Source organism: Nyctereutes procyonoides, unplaced genomic scaffold (genome assembly GCF_905146905.1).
Source record: "Nyctereutes procyonoides isolate TBG_1078 unplaced genomic scaffold, NYPRO_anot_genome, whole genome shotgun sequence".
Classification (NCBI taxonomy): domain Eukaryota; kingdom Metazoa; phylum Chordata; class Mammalia; order Carnivora; family Canidae; genus Nyctereutes; species Nyctereutes procyonoides.
In genome coordinates this window covers 18,019,600-18,037,986 of record NW_026575046.1, presented here as the reverse complement: position 1 = coordinate 18,037,986, position 18,387 = coordinate 18,019,600, and the positions used below count along the sequence as shown (strand labels likewise).

At 44.7% G+C, this 18,387-nt stretch overlaps 1 protein-coding gene across 1 annotated transcript in view; it reads left to right on the top strand.

Annotated features, from left to right (window-relative positions):
* Positions 1-17,226, top strand: part of LOC129509363 (uncharacterized) — a 39,483-nt gene extending 22,257 nt beyond the window's left edge. The window contains exon 3 of the mRNA XM_055324834.1: positions 17,139-17,226. Coding sequence (XP_055180809.1) covers positions 17,139-17,217 — 79 coding nt within the window. The 3' untranslated portion in view covers positions 17,218-17,226. The remainder of the gene's footprint in view (positions 1-17,138) is intronic.
* Positions 17,227-18,387: the final 1,161 nt, after the last annotated feature.

The window sequence follows — 18,387 nt, the reverse complement described above, 5'->3', positions numbered from 1 at the left end:
TTGCCCCTATCAAGAATCATCTACACTATCTGCTTTTATATCTTACATGGATATGAAACAGAGCTCTAAGGAGAGAAATTTTGTCTGGGGAGAATCCTGTCCTCCCACAATGGAGTCGTAAGAGCAGAGAAAGTGCCCAGAAAGTGGGGTAGGGATAAATGCCAAGATTGAGAAGACAGTATAAACCCAGGTAGGATGGCAGGCATCTTCAGGGTGGGGGTGGAATCTGCCTGGGTGTGCAGGGATGAAATTGGGGCATTTTTTATAATATCTCTTGTTAGGCTCTGTCATGTTGATTATTATGTATTTTGGCTCTTACCCTACAAGAAAGAGTAGAAGGAAAAGGTGTGAAATGTGAGGGAGGAATTGTTGATGGCCTACACTGGAAGCTGAGAGGCAGCATGGAGCCAAGAACAAGTGTGGCCTTGAAATTAGGTAAAAGGAAGACCCAAGTTCATTTCCTCTCTATCAGATATTGACCACGTGGATTTGGGCAAACCACTTATTTCTCATGTGTAAAATGAGGATAATAGTACTGACATCACACCCAATACACTGTAATGTCTTGTTTCTCCACAGAAGTCATTAAACATTTTAAGCATACTATGCTGTAATATGTATGCCTAATGGCCTTATTAAGCAGGCTATAAACTACGCCTTGATAAAATTGTAAATGAATGAATCCTTTTATAGCTACAAAATTATTCAATAGATCACTCATCTGGACCCAGTGGTCCACTTCCAGAAAGTTCTTGACACATCTTGATATGTCAGGCTGAGGCTTGAAGAAGGAGGAACCCCTGGATTTCTGAGTCAAGGAGACCGCAGGGGTGCAGGTGCTTGGGTGTTCCTCTTCTCTGGTTGCCAGCAAGGGGGGCCCCCCTCAGCCTAAAAATACCTGCCCAGAAGCTGGGGCGGGAAAAGGCAGAAGCCATGTGAGAGGTGCTATGGGAGGAGTTTGAAGTGAAGATATGAGGATGCCAAGGAAATCCTGCTTTGCTTAGAGATGTGGCTTCAGGGCCAGTTCCTTTCCTTCTCCTTCCATCCAGAAAAATAGAACTCAAGATTAGGAGTCACCGCTTTGTTCCTGCCTCCTTTCCTAGTCCTGTTCTCTGCTCGGCTACATGGCACTCCACCAGCGGCAGGAACGGTGTCGGGAGAGGAAGGGTGATGGGGCCCAGTGGGGTTCTTAGGTTCTAATGCCCAGCCTCTCACCCGCTAAGGCATCTAGCACCCTCTGATTCTGTGCTTATATCATGACCATGTTTGAGAAACCCCATCTCCCTTCCTATGGCACTTCCTCCAGAAAATGGGCTTCAGAGAACCTTCTGAGCTAGAGGCCCAAGGTTGACTCTGCCCAGAGAACTGAGATTGTATTTGCATTTCTGGTTGGTGCCTTAGGCTTTTGCAGCTTATTGTGTCTAGAAACACTGAGATATGCAGAGTCTCTAAGAGGTGGGACAGGAGGAGGAGGAAAGAATACAGGAATACAGGACATGAGAACATTGGCCTATCCTCGCTTTGGTCACCCACCAGAGGCAAGGCCTTTAGAAATAATCTACCTTTGGGTTGCAGATTAGCTTCTCAGCTCCTCACCAGGCAACTCTTACTGTGCAACAACCAGGAGCCAGGATCCCAGGTCCCTGGAAGCAGGAACTGTACCTGTAGGCTTGAGGGTGGGGAGGGAAGAAGAAATGAGCAACTGGCACTTGCAGGAGTACAGCTCTCGCTGGCTTGTCGAATTGAGGGCTTTAGATCTTTGGCTTGAAGGAAACAGATATTGGGGTGGGTGCGGTCAAGGGAAGAGGATGAACAGAGTGCGCCACTGGTAGGCACACACAAAGTCCCATCAGGGAGTGTGTGGTCATGGGTAAATTCAAAAGAATCATTTTCCAGATCCTAGTTTCCATATGTGCTTTTCTCTAAAACTGATCCCCCTGGGGGCACATCCTAGGTGTCAGGCTGGTTCTCTCCCTCAGCTCCCCTTTCGCAGTGGCCCCCTGGGTATTCCTCAAAAAGAAGCCCCATCTGCCCTGCGTCCGCATCTCACTGGGCGCACTGCCTCCCACAGGAACATCTTCCAGTGCGCCAAGTAAAGGGTCCACTTGAAATCTTGATGTCTGAATGTCAAGTAACATTTGGCATTGATTTCAAGTTGGAGGAGGTAAAAGATTAAGATTCCAGCTTCAGGTTGAAGTAAATTATAGGGGGCATTTTCTTAAACATTTATTCAAACACATGAGGAAACAATCTTCTTTAGCTTTTACCAAAAGATTATTATGTAATATGAACACATGCATGTTTCATTTGAGCACAAGTCTCCTGCTTGCTTCAGCTTTTCTTGACATTAAGTGGTCCTATTAATGGCTTTCGGGGCACCTGGGTGGCTCTCAGTAGTTGAGCATCTATCTGCCTTTGACTCAGGTCATGATCTTGAGGTCCTGGGATTGAGTCCCACACCGAGATCCCCACAGGGAGCCTGCTTCTCCCTCTCCTCTCTCTCTGTGTCTCTCATGAATAAATTTAAAAAAAATCTTTATTAAAAAAAAATAGCTCCTCTTCTTTTTTTGCTGGTAATTTCCACAAAATTTGGTCTTATTCTAGCAATTGCTAGATGAGTATTTTTTTATGCTTGCTGATTATTTTAGAATTTAAATTATGATTATTTTATTTCACCCCATTATTTACCAAAATAAATTGCAATGATAAATCAATCTATAATATTAACATGGAGACTCTTATGGTGATAGGAAACTTTAACTTTTTCAGTTTTGAATTAATAAGATAAATATTCAATCTAGAAAAAATTTAGTATGCAAAATTTTAACTTATGTACATATTTTATAACCGAGAACTATGATATGGGGACCAGTACAAGTTTCGAGCTTAAAAGTATACTCTACTAAGATAAAATCCTGTGGGCAACATAGATGGAAATATGCCTGCAAGGAGGACTAATAAATGATGGAAAATTTCTGGCTGTTAAAAAAAATAACTTATTCATGTTTTTTGAATAGATGAAGGCGGTTATTCAATACATTTAATGGAGTGGTTTAACCGTTTTAAACATCAATGCGCCAGAAGTTACATATTTCTCAATTACTTAAACTTGTAATAAAAATGTTAACTTAAAAATTTGCGAGGAGGAGACATAGTTTTTCCAAAAGTGTTAGGAGATCCCAGAACAAAGCATTTTTATAGCTCGCTGCCCTTGGAGGTGGGAGGGGAATGCAAGGTGGGGAGAGAGGAACACCAGTGCCCTGGGCAATTTTGCCTGCAGGTGGGGTTGGGCTGCTCCTCATCCCTGGGCTTTCTCTGCCCGAGTGTCAGCATCTCGGCTGGCTTTCCAAGAGAGGGTGATGCAGACAGACCCTGGGCCAGGACACTTCTTCCTCCAACGTGCTTGCTCCCATGCGGGGGACTGCTCCCTTGTACCCAACTGGGGTGTGCCCTGCGGCTCCTTCTGCACACAACTGGTCACAAGTCTGCAGGGGAACCAGGTGGTTCAAGGGGACAGAGCAGCAGGCAGCTAACAGCACCCCTGGAATGCTAACTAGCATCTTTGCAAAGCTGCCATTTACATGGAAAGAGATGGCATTAAAAATGCATGATGTGGAAGTCAGAGATGATTCTCTTAGCCTCTCTGGAACCCAAGGAGACTTGAGAACAGCAGCTTCTCATGCTCAGGGGCCCGCCTTGTTGGTGGTGACAGCCAGCACCCCTGTCACTGACCTCACCTACCCTCTGCTGGTGCTGCATGCTCCGTCCGCTTCATCCTCTTCTCCCGACGTTTCCCAGAGTCTCCCCACTTGCTTAGGATGTCTGCCAGCAAAGGCAGTCTGGGCAGAAGGTTCACCAGGTTCTCTGGGTCCAAGGAAAAGCCGGTCCCTTTAACAGGTCTGCAGCAGCTCCAGAAGCTGTTGTGGATGGTGTCCTGGTTCTCACAGGGACAGCTGTGTCCTGGCAGGTTGCCCCGGTGGGAGGGATGGTCTGATTATTTTAAAATGTTATATTATGCTTATTTTATTTCACCCGATTATTTACTAAAATAAATTGCAATGATAAATCAACCTATAATATTAACATGGAGATTCTTAAGGTGATAGGAAACTTTAACTTTTTCAATTTTGCATTAATAATAAGACAAACATTCAATCTAGAAAAAATATAGCATGCAAAATTTTAACTTATGTACATATTTTATAACCGAGAACTATGATATGGGGACTAGTACAAGATTTTCAAGCTTAAAAGTATATTCTACTAGGATGAAATTCTGTGGGAGCAGGTGGGAGGGATGGTCTGATGCCCCGCCAAGAAGCCCCCACAGGCAGCACAGATGGGACCCAGGCAGACGAAGGGAGTCATCATGGGGCCACAGCCCTGGGGTCCCAAGCTCTGAAGGCCGAGGAGAAGGCATGAGGGTGTGAACTGGCATCTTCAGCTTATAGTTAAAATAATAACTCTTCTTAATGAAAGCTCAAGTCGCCTTTATGATGGGAGGACATCACTGTGGTCCTCGGGGTGGGGTGTGAGGTCCAAGAGGTCAAAACTATTCCCATAGTGACATGAAGGTGTTTAGAAACTTTCATTCTCTCATAAGCTGTGTCGGGGGAGGAAAAAGATTCCCTCACCCCTCATCAGGTTCCTGGCTGGATCTGAAAATTAAACCCACAAGGACAGATGAACAGGAGAAAAGTGTACACATTTTACTAATTTTTACATGTACACGGGAGCCTTCACAAGAGAATGAAGACCCCAGGAAGTGACCAGAGCAGGCATCTTTTATAGTTTTAGACAAAGAAACAATAAATATGTGAAGAATGGACAAAATAAAGAAGTTGGGAGTAGGGGTGGCGATGGTGAAGTGGAGAGCTCAGAGTGAGTTTAACAAGGTTTGTTGGCAGATTCCTCTGGAGCGTCTCAGGGCTGATAGGAGTCTGTCTCCAGTGAGGGGGCATGTATTTCCTGCCTTTGGGCAGAAAAGGGAGAGCTTTTTCTGCATTTACTGCTTCTAATTGTCTTTGGCTGAAAATTCTTTTTATGTCAAAGAGGCGTAATTGGGGGTGGCATTTTCTGGTTTCCTTCAAGTGTATCACGGAATTCCTTTAGGGCAATGACATCTTCACTCTGATGATAAGTAAAATGTGTGCTTCTGAATCATTATGTTTTAAAGTTTTCTCAGTTTCAATTTCTACTACAGTAAATACCAGTAACTACAATCCCATCGCTATAACAGAAGCTTTCTGGGTTTTTGGTGACTGTTAAGGGTACCGAAGCGTCCTGAGACCACTACGTTTGAGAACTGCTGCCTTAGTTCTTCTATTTCAGTACCTGTTTGGTAGACTCGGAGGAAGAGGTGCTAGAGAGAGGAGATGAATTGCTCAGCATCATACAGAGCTTGAGGCAGAGTCAGGAAGAAAACCCTGTAGACACCACGCTGCCCAGGTCACTTTGCTGATTAACCACTACTGGCCACAGCAGTGAAATTCATACGTTCCCTTACTTCCCTCCAAGTATATGGGGCAGGAGCCTCTCTGCCCCCTTTACCTCCCGCCCCCCTCTCCACTACCCCTCCCGCCCCTATATGGGGAGTGTGGGGTCGTCTAGGATGAGAACACAGCCAAACAACACTACTGAAAGCCAGTCGAATAAGCAAAATTGTAAAGTCGGGTTTGTTCGTGCTCCTCTCTGAAGGATGCTAGCTTTCTCAGATGGAGCCAGGGGTAGGTCATCCTGGGACAAGAGTAGGTAAGACTGCAGCAGCGGAGCAAGGCACGCTGGTCTGCAGCACACTCGGTTTTGATTGAAAGGTGACCAGGTAGGAACAGTCAAGATCTATTTTGTCTCATCTCTTGGATCCCAATTGTGACCCTAATCTGCTGTGACTACAGTTACTGTCTTTTTGTTAATGGACCACTCCAGGGAAACGTAAAAATTGGGGTACATGTAAGAGGGGCCTTGGAATTATCAAGTGTGTTCACTCATTCATTCAGTGGTGTTTGCTGAGCTCCTGCTGTGGGCCCCACACACGTCTGGGCTCTGGGGATGCAAGTGATTACATAGACACAGGTCCTTGTCTCATGGAGACCACCTCTTAGCAGGATGGGCCACTCCCTCCTTTTCAGATGCCTCAGGCTCAGAGAGGTGAAGGGACTTGTCCAACGTCATACAGCCACATGAGAAAAGAATTTGCTGAGTATTCACCATGTGCCTGACCTCCCGGGGGAATCCAGCAAAATAGCCAAGCCAGTCTGTGCCACAAATGAGCTTGTTAGAGAGATGAGACTTACATCCAAGTTAGTATTGTAAGGGTTTAGAGGGCAGAGGCTAAATGAGTAGAAAGTAATTATTTAATTGCTTTAATTACTTAAGGGCAGTCATTATGCAAGAAAAAAATTTGTCAGGGGGTTCATTTTTGTATGTTTTTTTAAGGTCAATTTATTAAGCTACAATGTAAAACTCAAGTTCTTAATTTTATTTTTTTTTTAATTTTAAAAAAGATTTTATTTATTTATTCATGATAGACACACACAGAGAGAGAGAGAGAGAGAGAGAGAGAGAGAGAGAGAGAGAGAAAGAAAGAAAGAAAGAAAGAAAGAAAGAAAGAAAGAAAGAAAGGCAGAGACACAGGCAGAGGGAGAGGCAGGCTCCATGCAGGGAGCCTGATGTGGGACTTGATCCCGGGTCTCCAGGATCACACCCCAGGCTGAAGCTGGTGATAAACCACTGGGCCACTGGGGCTGTCCCAGTTCTTAATTTTAAATGCTGCTTATAAATATTTATAAATCTATAAAATTTGAAAAATCGGTTTTGAAGTCCTTAGATAAGTATATCACTTACAAATTCGGTTAAACTACTTCATTTTTAAAAAAGAATTTATTTATTTACCTGACAGAGAAAGAGAGCCCACAAGCAGGGGGAGCGGCAGAGGGAGAGGAAGAAGCAGGCTCCCTGCCCAGCAGGGAGCTCGATGTGGGGCTCCATCCCAGAACCCTGGGATCCTGACCTGAGCTGAAGAGAGACTGAGCCGCCCAGGCACCCCTAGTTAAACTACTTTAAATATTTTAGACTGCACATAAAATTTAATACATTTGACTTCCTTTTTGATTAACCCAATTGCCTGATTTAACAAAACATCCTGAGTGCCTGAATAAGCTCTTAAGGAATTAACAGGTCACAATCTTATAATGTAAGTGAAGCTTAAGTTTTCTCAGATGTTCCAATGCTGTATAAACTTAGTGAGATTTCTACTTGAAATCAAAAGTCTAAGTTAGTTATTCAATTAATATTTCAAAATGAAATTCCAACACTGATTTATTTATAACTCAAATAGGCCAAAGTATCCTAAATGTTCACATGCCTAAAATATCAAATGTTTGTGGATCCTTAAGGCAAAATATTAATGCTGTAGTTTTGATACCCTTAAGCATTTCTATACCAAATTTGACCTCTTTCTCAAATAAAAGAAATTAGGGAATAGTTCAGATCATCCTGCCATATTCTGGTAGTTACGTTCCCAGGGAACTTTGAGGGTGGCTCTCTCAGCCTGCTGGAGGTTACATAGATACTGACTCGATCCTTACCTGTTGCCCTGATTGTCAGGAATACTCTGAGCCGTGTCCCCAGGCATGGGTTTTACAGTCATGTTAACAGTCACTGATTCTGCTGCTCAAAGAAAATTTCAACTTCCTCTCAAGCCAGTCATTTGGATTTTACTTTTCTTTGTTATTGTTGTTGTTGTTGTTTAATTTTATGTATTTGGCAGAGAGAGAGCATAAGCAGAGGGAGCTGCAGGCAGAGGGAAAGGGAGAAGTAGGCTCCCTGCTGAGCAGGAAGCCAGACAAGGGGCTGGATCCCAGGACCCTGGGATCATAACCTGAGCCAAAGGCAGATGCTTAACCAACTGAGCCACCCAGACACCCCTGGATTTTACTTTTCTTTAGATCTTAAGATATGTGAAAGTATTCTATGCCAAACACCAAACAGCCTTGAACTGAGAGACTCCTGCATTGGTCGATCACTCCTATTTTTAGAACCTCACAACTCTATGGGATATTACGATGTCAATGTGTGTTCTACTGGGGGTGGTGAGTCATTTCCCTCTGTGACATGTGAACAGTCCTCCCTCTACTTTAAAGTCGCATTTGAAGATGAGGCCCTGGCCTTCGAGGAATATACGATTTAGCATCCTTTCTCTAACTCTTGGGAACTCCTTGAAGAGTTACATTTCTTGAAAGCCCTCCTGGCCCTCCCACAGGAGGCCCAGTATTATGTGCCAGGAGGGTAACAGATGTTTGAGGAATTGAATAAGAAATGCTGTAAAAATGTGGAGTCAAGTGGAAAGCTCATGTAGAGTTGATTCAGCTGAGACAGAGAACGAAGGCTAAGCCTTCAGAGAAGTTTAGCAACAGAGAGGGTATAAACTGGTAGAAAGGTACGGTCTGTGGAGGCAACCTGGAGGTTGATGGGAGTGAAGGAGTTCTGAGGAATGGAATAATGAGAAACAAATTGAATGAGAGCTTACTGTGGCCAGCCTCTATCTTACATGTTTTATAGGTATTGACTAACTCGTTGCCTTCTCCCGGCATCCCTAGAAGGCACAAATCATCATGATTGCCATGTTCCAGAGTGAGGAAACCGAGACACAGACAGCTTAAGTCATGCGCTGGCATACTGTGTGCATGATGACGTAGGACCCCTCAGCATACACTTTAGTGTGACATTCGAAGACGTGGAAGTGCCCCCCGAGTTCCCCTTCCCAGTCTTGCTGGCTGGTCCTGCTGTCCGAGTATTATTCCAACTGCCTTGAAGTGAATCAATCTTTCTTTCTTTCTTTCTTTCTTTCTTTCTTTCTTTCTTTCTTTCTTTCTTTCTTTCGATTTTATTTATTTATTTATTTATTTATTTATTTATTTATTTGAGAGAGTGGATGTGAGCAAGCAGAAGGAGGAGCAGAGGGAGAGGAACAAGCAGACTCTGTGCTGGGTGTGGACCCCAAAGTGGGGCTCCATCCCACAACCCTGAGACCACCACCAGAGCCAAAATCAAGGGTCAGGTGCTCAACTGACTGAGCCACCCAGGCACCCCGGAAGTGATTCTTTCATGCAAGGAGCTTGTTAGCATGCTTGAGGGCGGAGCAGGGCCCCATGTCAGGGAACAGGTTTGTGCCTGCTTACCAATAAGTGTTTGCACTTTTAGCAGAATTCGATCTCAGATTGGCCGCCATGGGAGTAGGCACCTGTTAGTGAGCTTGTCTAGGACTCTACCTCTGAGCACCGGAGGTGGTTACCCTCTCGCAGAAACCCCAACAACTCCCTAACTGCTCCTTTGTAGGAGGAGGCCAACATAAGCAAGCCGGGTGCCAGCCAAGGGGCAGGGCTTTTAGGCAAATGGCATAACTAAAGACAGTGGTGTTTTAAGAGGAAAGATCCCTTGAGCCAGGAAAGGAGGAGGTGATTGTGTGAAGACAGTGGGTGCCTCTCATTGTAGAGGTAGAGGGAGGATTGCCTCGTGGACTGCATCCTTCATGAAGTAGAAATCAGGGGCTGGGGAGAAGTAATGGGGGTGGGTTGGTAGAGAGCTTAAGTTCAGCGGTGATGGCACAAAGACCCTTTTGTTTCTCCCATTTACAGTCTCTCACGTGAAGCAGGGCTGCCCAGGACCAAGAGTGTAGAGCTTCTTTGAAGAGAAGCCTAGGGGGCTGGGCATGGCCCTAGGGTTGGAGGTGGGGCATTTGATCCGACCCCTTGCACCTATCAAGATGTCAAGGTCATCCAACAGGAGACCAAGGATACCTGCCCCTCCTTCTAATGATAGGTGAGAAGAGACAAAGCACAGCCTGAAGGCCCAAGTTGCCAGAGACTCTTGCTCAGCAGGACTCAGCTAGTCTGGAGGGGGAAGATGATGAGGCATTTACTTCCCCCTTCCCAAAGTGCATTGGACTTCTGGATGCTCCGTCTTGAATTCTAAGATTCCCTGAGGTCAATAAGGAGGACAGTCAGTTCTGGAAGAAATAAAATGACTTTGTCTTTTGTTTCTCTGCAAGAGCTGATGAATAATTCAAGGCAGTGGTGAGGAAGTGGGCTCTGTAGGACAGGCCAGCTCGGAGCAGCAGGGACATCCTGGTGGGTTGCCATGGGACTGAGCTCCCAACTCCATCCCATGTACTCCTTAGCAACTCTGGCTCGGATCCCACACAGCTCCCACAGTTCCCGTGGAACCGGGCTCCTTTTCAGCCTAGGGGATGAATGTCTGCTGCAGAAAGGCCCTGGAGGGACTTGCAAACTCAGGCAGAGACAAGCAGGCGAGGAGGCCAGCTGCCTCCCTTGCAGGCATTTGCTTTGCACTGAGAGGGCAAGTGGGGGGGCGGGGTCGCTGCCAAGGGGCAGGAGAGAAGTAAGAAAGTGGATTGGCTGGCTGGGGAACGCCACAGGCCTGCTGGACCTTGCTTCTGCATGCCATGTGTAGCCACGGGGCTTCCTTCTCTGCTCAGCTGGAGACTGTCTCCTTGTAAGTAGTCCTTCCCCAAGGACTCACCTTTGATCTGGATTTGCTGGTTCCCATTTAAAGGGGTAGATGTCAAGAGCCCTCCCATAGGGCAGATGCCCATCTCCAGCTAGAACTGAATTCACACTTGGGCAAACCAGACACCTTGCTCAGAGTCAATAATCAAATTGTCTGGATTTTACCTGCGAATTCAGCTGTCAGTGTGTTATTATTGTATCCGGTGACATTGAAAATACCTCTGAGGCACTTTAAGTGCATAAAACACCACACTGCTTGTCTTGTAAGAGTGGCTGTGCAAAGGTCCTGGCACCGACGCCCGATTACCCAACACAGAGCTGGCTCCGGCTTTCCTTACCATGTGGAAGACTTTTCTAGGGAGCCACAAGTGAAGTAAGAGGAAAGGGTGTCCGTTCAATGGCATGGGATTTCAGAGTGTAACGTTTTCATTATGCAGCATTCAGCTGTATAAAAATGTGTTTAGCGACTCAGTCATAAACTAATTGAGAGATACTGGCAGTCAAATCAAGGTCTCGTATGGGACCAGGGAGTGGGTGTTGATCTCAATAAACCCCTCATTAATCTTCAGCAATATTCCCCAAAATAAAGAGGAAGGGAACCTCTGTGTGGGTGCAAATCCTCCTGGAGGAGTCAACCTCCTGGCTTAGAGTCATTCCCTGCAGTCAGTGTGGTCTGATAACTTTCTGGTCCCCCAGGGAAAATTAAACATCTTACTTCATTAAAACAGATGTCTTCACTGTTTTGTAAAGCAGTGCTTCCTCAAAAAACCCCAGGTACCTGAGAGTAGAAGGAATGGTGTCAGGTTGCTCCCAGAGTGGGGTGTGTGTGTGTGTGTGTGTGTGTGTGTGTGTGTACACACTGGGAAGGGGGGAGGGGTGCTAGAGGAATCCCTATGAAAACAGAGCCTTGAGCCTCCACTCATTCATTTAGCAAGCACAGACTGAGTGCCCACAGAACAGCCTGATTTAGGAATTAGATGCACCGAGACAATAATAACAATAATAGAACACTTTCTGTGTCTAAACCCTGTTTCAAGTGGCTGTGGTCTGAATGTCTGTGTACCCCCAAATTCATGTACTGAAACTAAACCCCCACGATGGTGGGGACATGGGGAGGTGATTAGGTTGCTAGAGCAGGGCCCTCATAAATGGGATCAGTGCCTGTAAAGGAGACCCCTGACAGCTCCCTTGTCCCTCCTGCCATGTAAGGACATAGTGAGAAGACAGCCATCAGTGAGAAGGCGGACTCTCACCAGATTCGGAACCTGCCAGGGCCATGCTCTTGGGCTTCCCAACCTCCAGACCTGTGAGAAATACACTTCTGGTGTTCATGAGCCTCCTAGTTTATGGTGTTTTCGTGATAGCAGCGTGAACAAACTCAGACACAGGCCCTTCTGTGTTTCAGGAAATGTGGAATTTGGTGAAGAAGAACAACATATCCCCAATTAACCAGAAAACACAGGAAAATGTAATCAATATTATATAGGGGAGAAAAGGAACTAGGGAATTGCCCAGGAGGGAGACATATTTTCTGAAGTTGGAGGCGGGAGATGGGGAGAAAGGCCTCCTGGAGAGAGCATTCCTTCTCCTTTCTTGGTCCCATTTGGGAGCCAAAAGACAAGCTGTGTTAAGTCTAATAAACCTAAGAATAGTTCTAGAGACTTAACTGCCCTGGTGTTTGGGATGAAATTAGATTAAACAAAGAACCAGTGTTGGCATCTTCTGGTTTGCCAGAACTTCACATCTCTAGAGTCAGGTGGTTTTTTTGTTTTGTTTTTTGTTTTTTAAAAATTTAATATTTTATGGATTTAGAGAGGGAGAGACAGCATGGGCACGGGAGGGGCAGAGGGAGACAGAGAGAGAATCTCAAGCAGATTCCTCAAGCGTGGAGCCCAATCAGGGGCTCCATCCCATGACCCTGAGATCTATGACCTGAGCTGAAATCAAGAGTCCGATGCTTAACCCACTGAGCCACCCGGGTGCTACCGTCTATAGAGTCTTTAAGGAACCCACAGATGCTTGGTTGCCTCCCACTTCTCTGAAGCGACCTGCTCCTTGAGTTCTGGACTCCTTCAAGTTATAGAATCTTTGGGAAATAATGTCTTACTTGAGATTATTGATTATATGTTTCATTTAAATAGTAGTGTTAAAAAAAGGATTTTCTTGTTTATTCCCTATGCAATAAACAATTTTCAGCAATACTATTGATTTAATAGGCATTTTGTGATGTTACCCTTAGGATATAATCACCACTTACTATATTCTTTCTGTGGACAAATGCACCTAATTTGTGTTGAAAAGAAGGAACAAAAGGAAGATTTTTGCATAAAAATAGAAGTTTTTTAAAAAATAATTGTTAACTATCTTTTTTGGCGGTGGGGTGGGGGGACATTGCTGGGTGCGGGGAGGCAGAGATGAGTTCTGGTCTCCAACATCCATCAATTCACAATATAAAAGAAGGAGCAAAGCAACCACACAGATACACACACACACACACACACACACACACACACACACACACAGGCAGCCACCAAAGAGGAGAAGCTTCAGGGGAGGAAATGTTCCTGGGGACTTGACTCTTTCATTTCACAGCACACCTTCTTGTGTGGGTGTCCTGAGCCCCTGCCTGGTAATCCATATAAAAGAGATAGGACAGTCATTTTGAGTTTTTGTGTGTGTGTGTCCTATACAGAGAATTTAGCCAGGCTAGGTAAAGTGATGGGCTGGGGCCAGGATTTTAGAACTCGAAAATATTTTGCTGCCTGTCTGGAAGCTGACCATGATGAGAGTTGGCTATAGGCCTTAGCAGATGCATTTCCTAAGGATTTTCTGATTAATGAGTCCAGAGGGCCTCCCATGGGGCAAGACAGTCATGTTATTATCAGATTACCAGGAAATAGGGGAATCTAAAGGTTGAAGTGAATGATGGGACACCAGGAGTATCAGCCTAGGTTCTCATAAACACTTTTGTTTCCAGGACATGCAGGGACAAGGAGTGGCTTCAAGCATGTGTGACTTCAGGGGAGAGGGAGGTGATTTTCCAAGTGCACCTCCATGTTTGCAGAGACGCCCATGAATGCTGTTCCAGCCTGCAAAAGCTACCCCTTTGCAGTGGACATCCATCATGACATCTAACAGCTCAGCACTTTCCCAGGACCCCTTGTCAGTTTGAAATTTTCCAGATTTATGATTCCATTTCCTCACGAAGGAGCCAGAAACTTCTTTTTCCAGATTCCTTTGCAGCTGGATAGAAGCGTCGGTCTGGCCTCCTTAGATGCACCGGTGCAGGACTTTGATTAGCAGGAGAGTTTGCAGAGGCAGGGGTGCTGAGTAGAAGAAGCCTTTGGATGAGGGTGAGGGAGAGACAGTGGGGCTTACAGAGGCAGGGGTTTTGATGGTCCTAATAGCAGTTCCCCTATAGCACTGTAATAGCAGTGTCTCCAGGGACAATTAATTAGAATGTTGGTCCTTGCTGAGGAGCTGCCAAGCCTAATGATCCGGCCTTCCCAGATTCCACTGTGGAATCACCAGTGGAGCCCAGTGAATGCCATGGAGGTAGCCACAGTGAGATGTTTGCAACCAAACATCTTACTCCCCATCCTTGCACATATAGGGCATACCAAAAAACTCTGCAGCCAAATTAATATTTTCATGTACCCTTTTAGTAAACATTTTAGGTATTCCAGCCCTGCAGAGAAAGTATGCATGTGCTTATCCTTATTTTAAAGTCAAGGAAACAAGACTTTTCAGAAAAGTCTAGCAATGTATACTCTAGTGATATAGTACACCCAGGTTAAAACTAGAGAACCAGGCTTTCTGACTCGTTGTGAAGGGTTTTCTCTACACAAACCTGCCTCACTATGTAAGGAGACTTGAATCCTATCCTTGATTGAATTCAACTAGAAATTCTCAAAAACATAAAAATCCTTCCAAGTAGCTATTGGCTTAGGATACTCCTATGACAGGGGGCAGGGCTGGGGCTAGGGTGAAGAAGTACAAAATGTAATGGGCACCGAAAAGTGCAGTGATGGAGATATTTTAATGTGATATTTTAAAAATAAAAATTAATGGGAAAAAAGCCACGATGAACAAATATCCAAATTGTAAATAGAAACAGGATCAGTATGAATGATTTTCCCCTTTGTCTCAAGCTCTGATATAAATACTGATCCTGTCTTTAGGGAACCTATACATATTATTTTAAAATAAGTTAACCACACAAATTGAGCTACCTAATTGTCTTCTCAGATATTCCAAGTTTGAATCTTTCCCTCCCGGTATGTGAATTTTCTCCAGCAGGATCCATAGCGGCATCTCTCTATGAGCATTCCGGAGCCCATAAATTTGGATTAGATCCGAATATCTGTGTCCAGACCTGTCTGGATCTTGCAGAAATGTTAACTCTGGCTGAATCTCTAAAACTACAGAGTAAAGGAGACAGAACGAAACAAAGGGAAACATAAGATTAAATTTTAATGAATATCTGGGCTGTTGGCCGTCCAGCACCTCTACACAGATGCCTTGATAAATCGTAATGATGATGATGGCCATTAACATTTATTTGACACTGTTCCAGAAACTGAGTTAGACACTTTAAACAGATGATGGCTCTTGTCACAGTCCCTGTAAGGGAGGAGAAGCTCAGGAGGAAAGTGAGGTTGAAGACCCTAGTTACCAAATGGCAGAGCCGCAGTACAAACCCAAGGCAGACAAACTCCAAGGCTCAAGTCTTCCTGCTATAATCGGTTTCCTTTCATGGAAGTGGCCTTGTTACCTCCCAGAAATCAAGAAAGTCTGAGGACTATGGAGCGCCCAGACTGGCTTCGCCCAGCAGGCCAATGGCTATCATTCTGATGGCCTGAGGAAAGCCACACCTTCTCTTTGATGAGTGACCTGCAATCCCTGTCCCATGACCCGGCACCGCTGAATTATCCCTGCTGTGTCAAGAACTCTGTCCAGTCCCAAAGGATAGCCTCACAGATTTTTATGTTCATTACATTAACCCAGAAGCTCTAATATGAGAAGAATGTCTTCAGAAGGCATCCTAACACAGATGGGGAAACTGAGACTTAGGTCAGTAAAGCAAATGTAATAGTGAAAACTGGGGCCAGAACCCAGGCAGGACGCTGCTGTATTGTACAGCTGCTCAGTTAGTCCTCACCCTATGTACCCAAAAGGCTATGCTGCATCAGTGGGGCTGGAGACTCTCCTTAAAAGGTTTAGCTTGTAGGCCAGAGGTCAGACACTGGCATTTTCTGGGCCAAATCTAGTTTGCAGATGTGGTTTTTTTTTCTTCGTTTGTAAAGTATTTTTGAAAAATTTGAACTAGCTGATATCATTTAAAAAATCAAGGGTTTTTACCTACAAATCCAGATTTCTGGCTTCTTTTGACAAATTCCAAGACTAGGATACACTGGAACCATTTTCACAGATGGCCACTATTGGCCAGGGCCGGTGGTATGTTGGAGCCCACTCAGACTGGCCCGACGAGCCAATTGTAGAGTGTTCAGAAATGCTGTCGGTCAACTGTTAAATGCTTGATAGCCTGAAGCCAGCCGCAGTGGGATTATTTATACCACAGACACTGGCCAAATGACAAATTAGAGCTTCGATTTCCCTTGCCTTCCCTCTGTCCCTCCCTCCCTTCCTTCTTCCTTTTTTTCTTTCCTTCCTTATTTCTTTCCTCCTCCCTCCCTCTTTCCTTTTTTCCTCTCTTCTACTCTTGCTTGCTTGCTCACTTATTTACTTACTATTTTTCTCCTTTTTTTTTTTTTTTGGAGTGCCAATTTATCACTGTAACACTGGCTGAAACTAAAGAGAATTCACCCTGTTTAGAAAAACACAGTCCCAATGGGCCATCTTCCCATATATATGTTACCCCCTGGCTGGGGAAGGCACTGGAATTCTCATCTCCTATAATAGACTGTGGCTATAGATGGTGACCTTCCTAAAGCAAGCTTGCGTATTGTTGAGTAGGGGAAAAAAACTAGTCATCACAGTCTTGCCTTTAGGCTCTTTTATGTTTCTTATTCAAATATAACACAAATGTGCAAAACCAAAAAGCCCAGCTCAGGGAATTATGGTAAAATGAGCTTCACTTAACAATATCCAATTTGAGAAAGGAAATAATGACAGTACAACCAGAGGCCCCCTGGTAACTTACCCCCTTCCTCCTTCCGAAAGGTAACCATTCTCCTAACTTCTAACACTATAATTTCAGGTTGCTTTCTCTTGTGGGCAAATATATTTTACATCCAGCTTCTTTGATTCGACATTCTATTTGTGAGTTCCAGTCGTGTTTTGGAATGGAAGGATTCCACTGTTTTCCTGTAAATATTCCGTAACTTATTCATTCATTCGACTTTTGGGGGTTTTCCAAATTGAGCTGTTTTAGCCTGGGTTCCCCCAAGATGAGAGCCTAAGACAGAGGTTTACCTGTGAACACTTCATTCAAGAGTGTGTTTCCTGGGAGTCGGTGTGCAGGCCACGGAGAGAGTGACATGGAAGAAGGGTGGCCAATAGATGGGTGTGTTGCTAAGCTAACCACAGTCATAGTCACAGGTGCTCAATCCTGCCAGCGTCTTCTGACGGGCCAGGTGAAATGTATTTCAGAACTGTTCACCAGGGAGAACAGAAGTGGGAACATTTATCCATTGCCCATCGGCTCCTGCCTCTCGTTGGTCAGGGATGATCCCACCAGTATAGCTTCTCCTGTTCTGCAAGGTCGTGCATGCATGAGTTTTCCAAAGGAATCCCACGTCAGAAGTGCTCCATGGCAGGAAGTCAAATGTATGTGGTGTAGGTCCTCGACGAGGCATGGACCTTCACCTGCAAGAAGCCAAAGTCTGCATGAGTTCAACTGTGACAGCAAAGGTAAGGTCAAGTGGATTCTGAAGTTGTGTAAAAGAGATGTCCATGTATTGGCTTTTCTGAATTTGCGAGCGTTCTTACCCACGCGCCTTGGTGCACACGTGCACATATTTCTGTTAGGTATATTCATAGGAGTGGAATTGTTGGAACAGAGATAGTTATGTGTTTAAGCTTAGGAGATATTGCCAAAGAGTTTTCTAAAGTGGTAATATTTATTTCCATTCCCACCAGCAATGGATGACAGTTGAAGTTGCTCCAACATCTTGTGTTGTCATATCTCTTTTTAAAATATCATTTAAAAGATACATACAGATTTTTTCCCTAATATATACAGCTTTCTAATCACTATCAACTGTTGCCAGATTGTGTCTCCTTAGCTGCTTGGTTCACTTAACATCACATTTTACATCTGGTCATTTGAGTGCTGTGTCCTGGGCTGCAGATGTGCTCATGTATTCTGGGCTATTGTGGTGAGATCAACAACTTTGCACTTGACCTCAGTGGCAATCCAAAGAAAACAAAGGGAAAGGAACAAGACATTTAACATCCCCAGAAGAAGTCACCATAATTGATTACACTTCATGTATCAGGAAACCATTCCAAGTCTTTGACTAATTTGAGACTCCCTGTTGTGATAGAGAATCTCTTCCTTGATGAGATGTTATAATTCTTGCCAGTAGTATCTAGGGACCTGCTTTTCTCTGCTCAGAGTCTAGGTTGTCTGTAACATGTACTCCTTTTTTTTAAAATTATTTATTTATTTGGGGCAGAGAGAGTATGTGAGCAAGAGTGAATTGTGGGAGAGGGGACAGAGGGAGAGTGAGAGAGAGAAACTCAAGTAGACTCCTCCCTGAGCACGGAGCCCAACATGCTCATAAACCTGAGATCAGGACCTGAGCTGAAATCAAGAGTCAGAGGCTTAACCGACTGTCACCCAAGGTGCCCCACTGTGGTCTTTAATAGAGAAATAGGAAGGAAGGAGAGACCACCC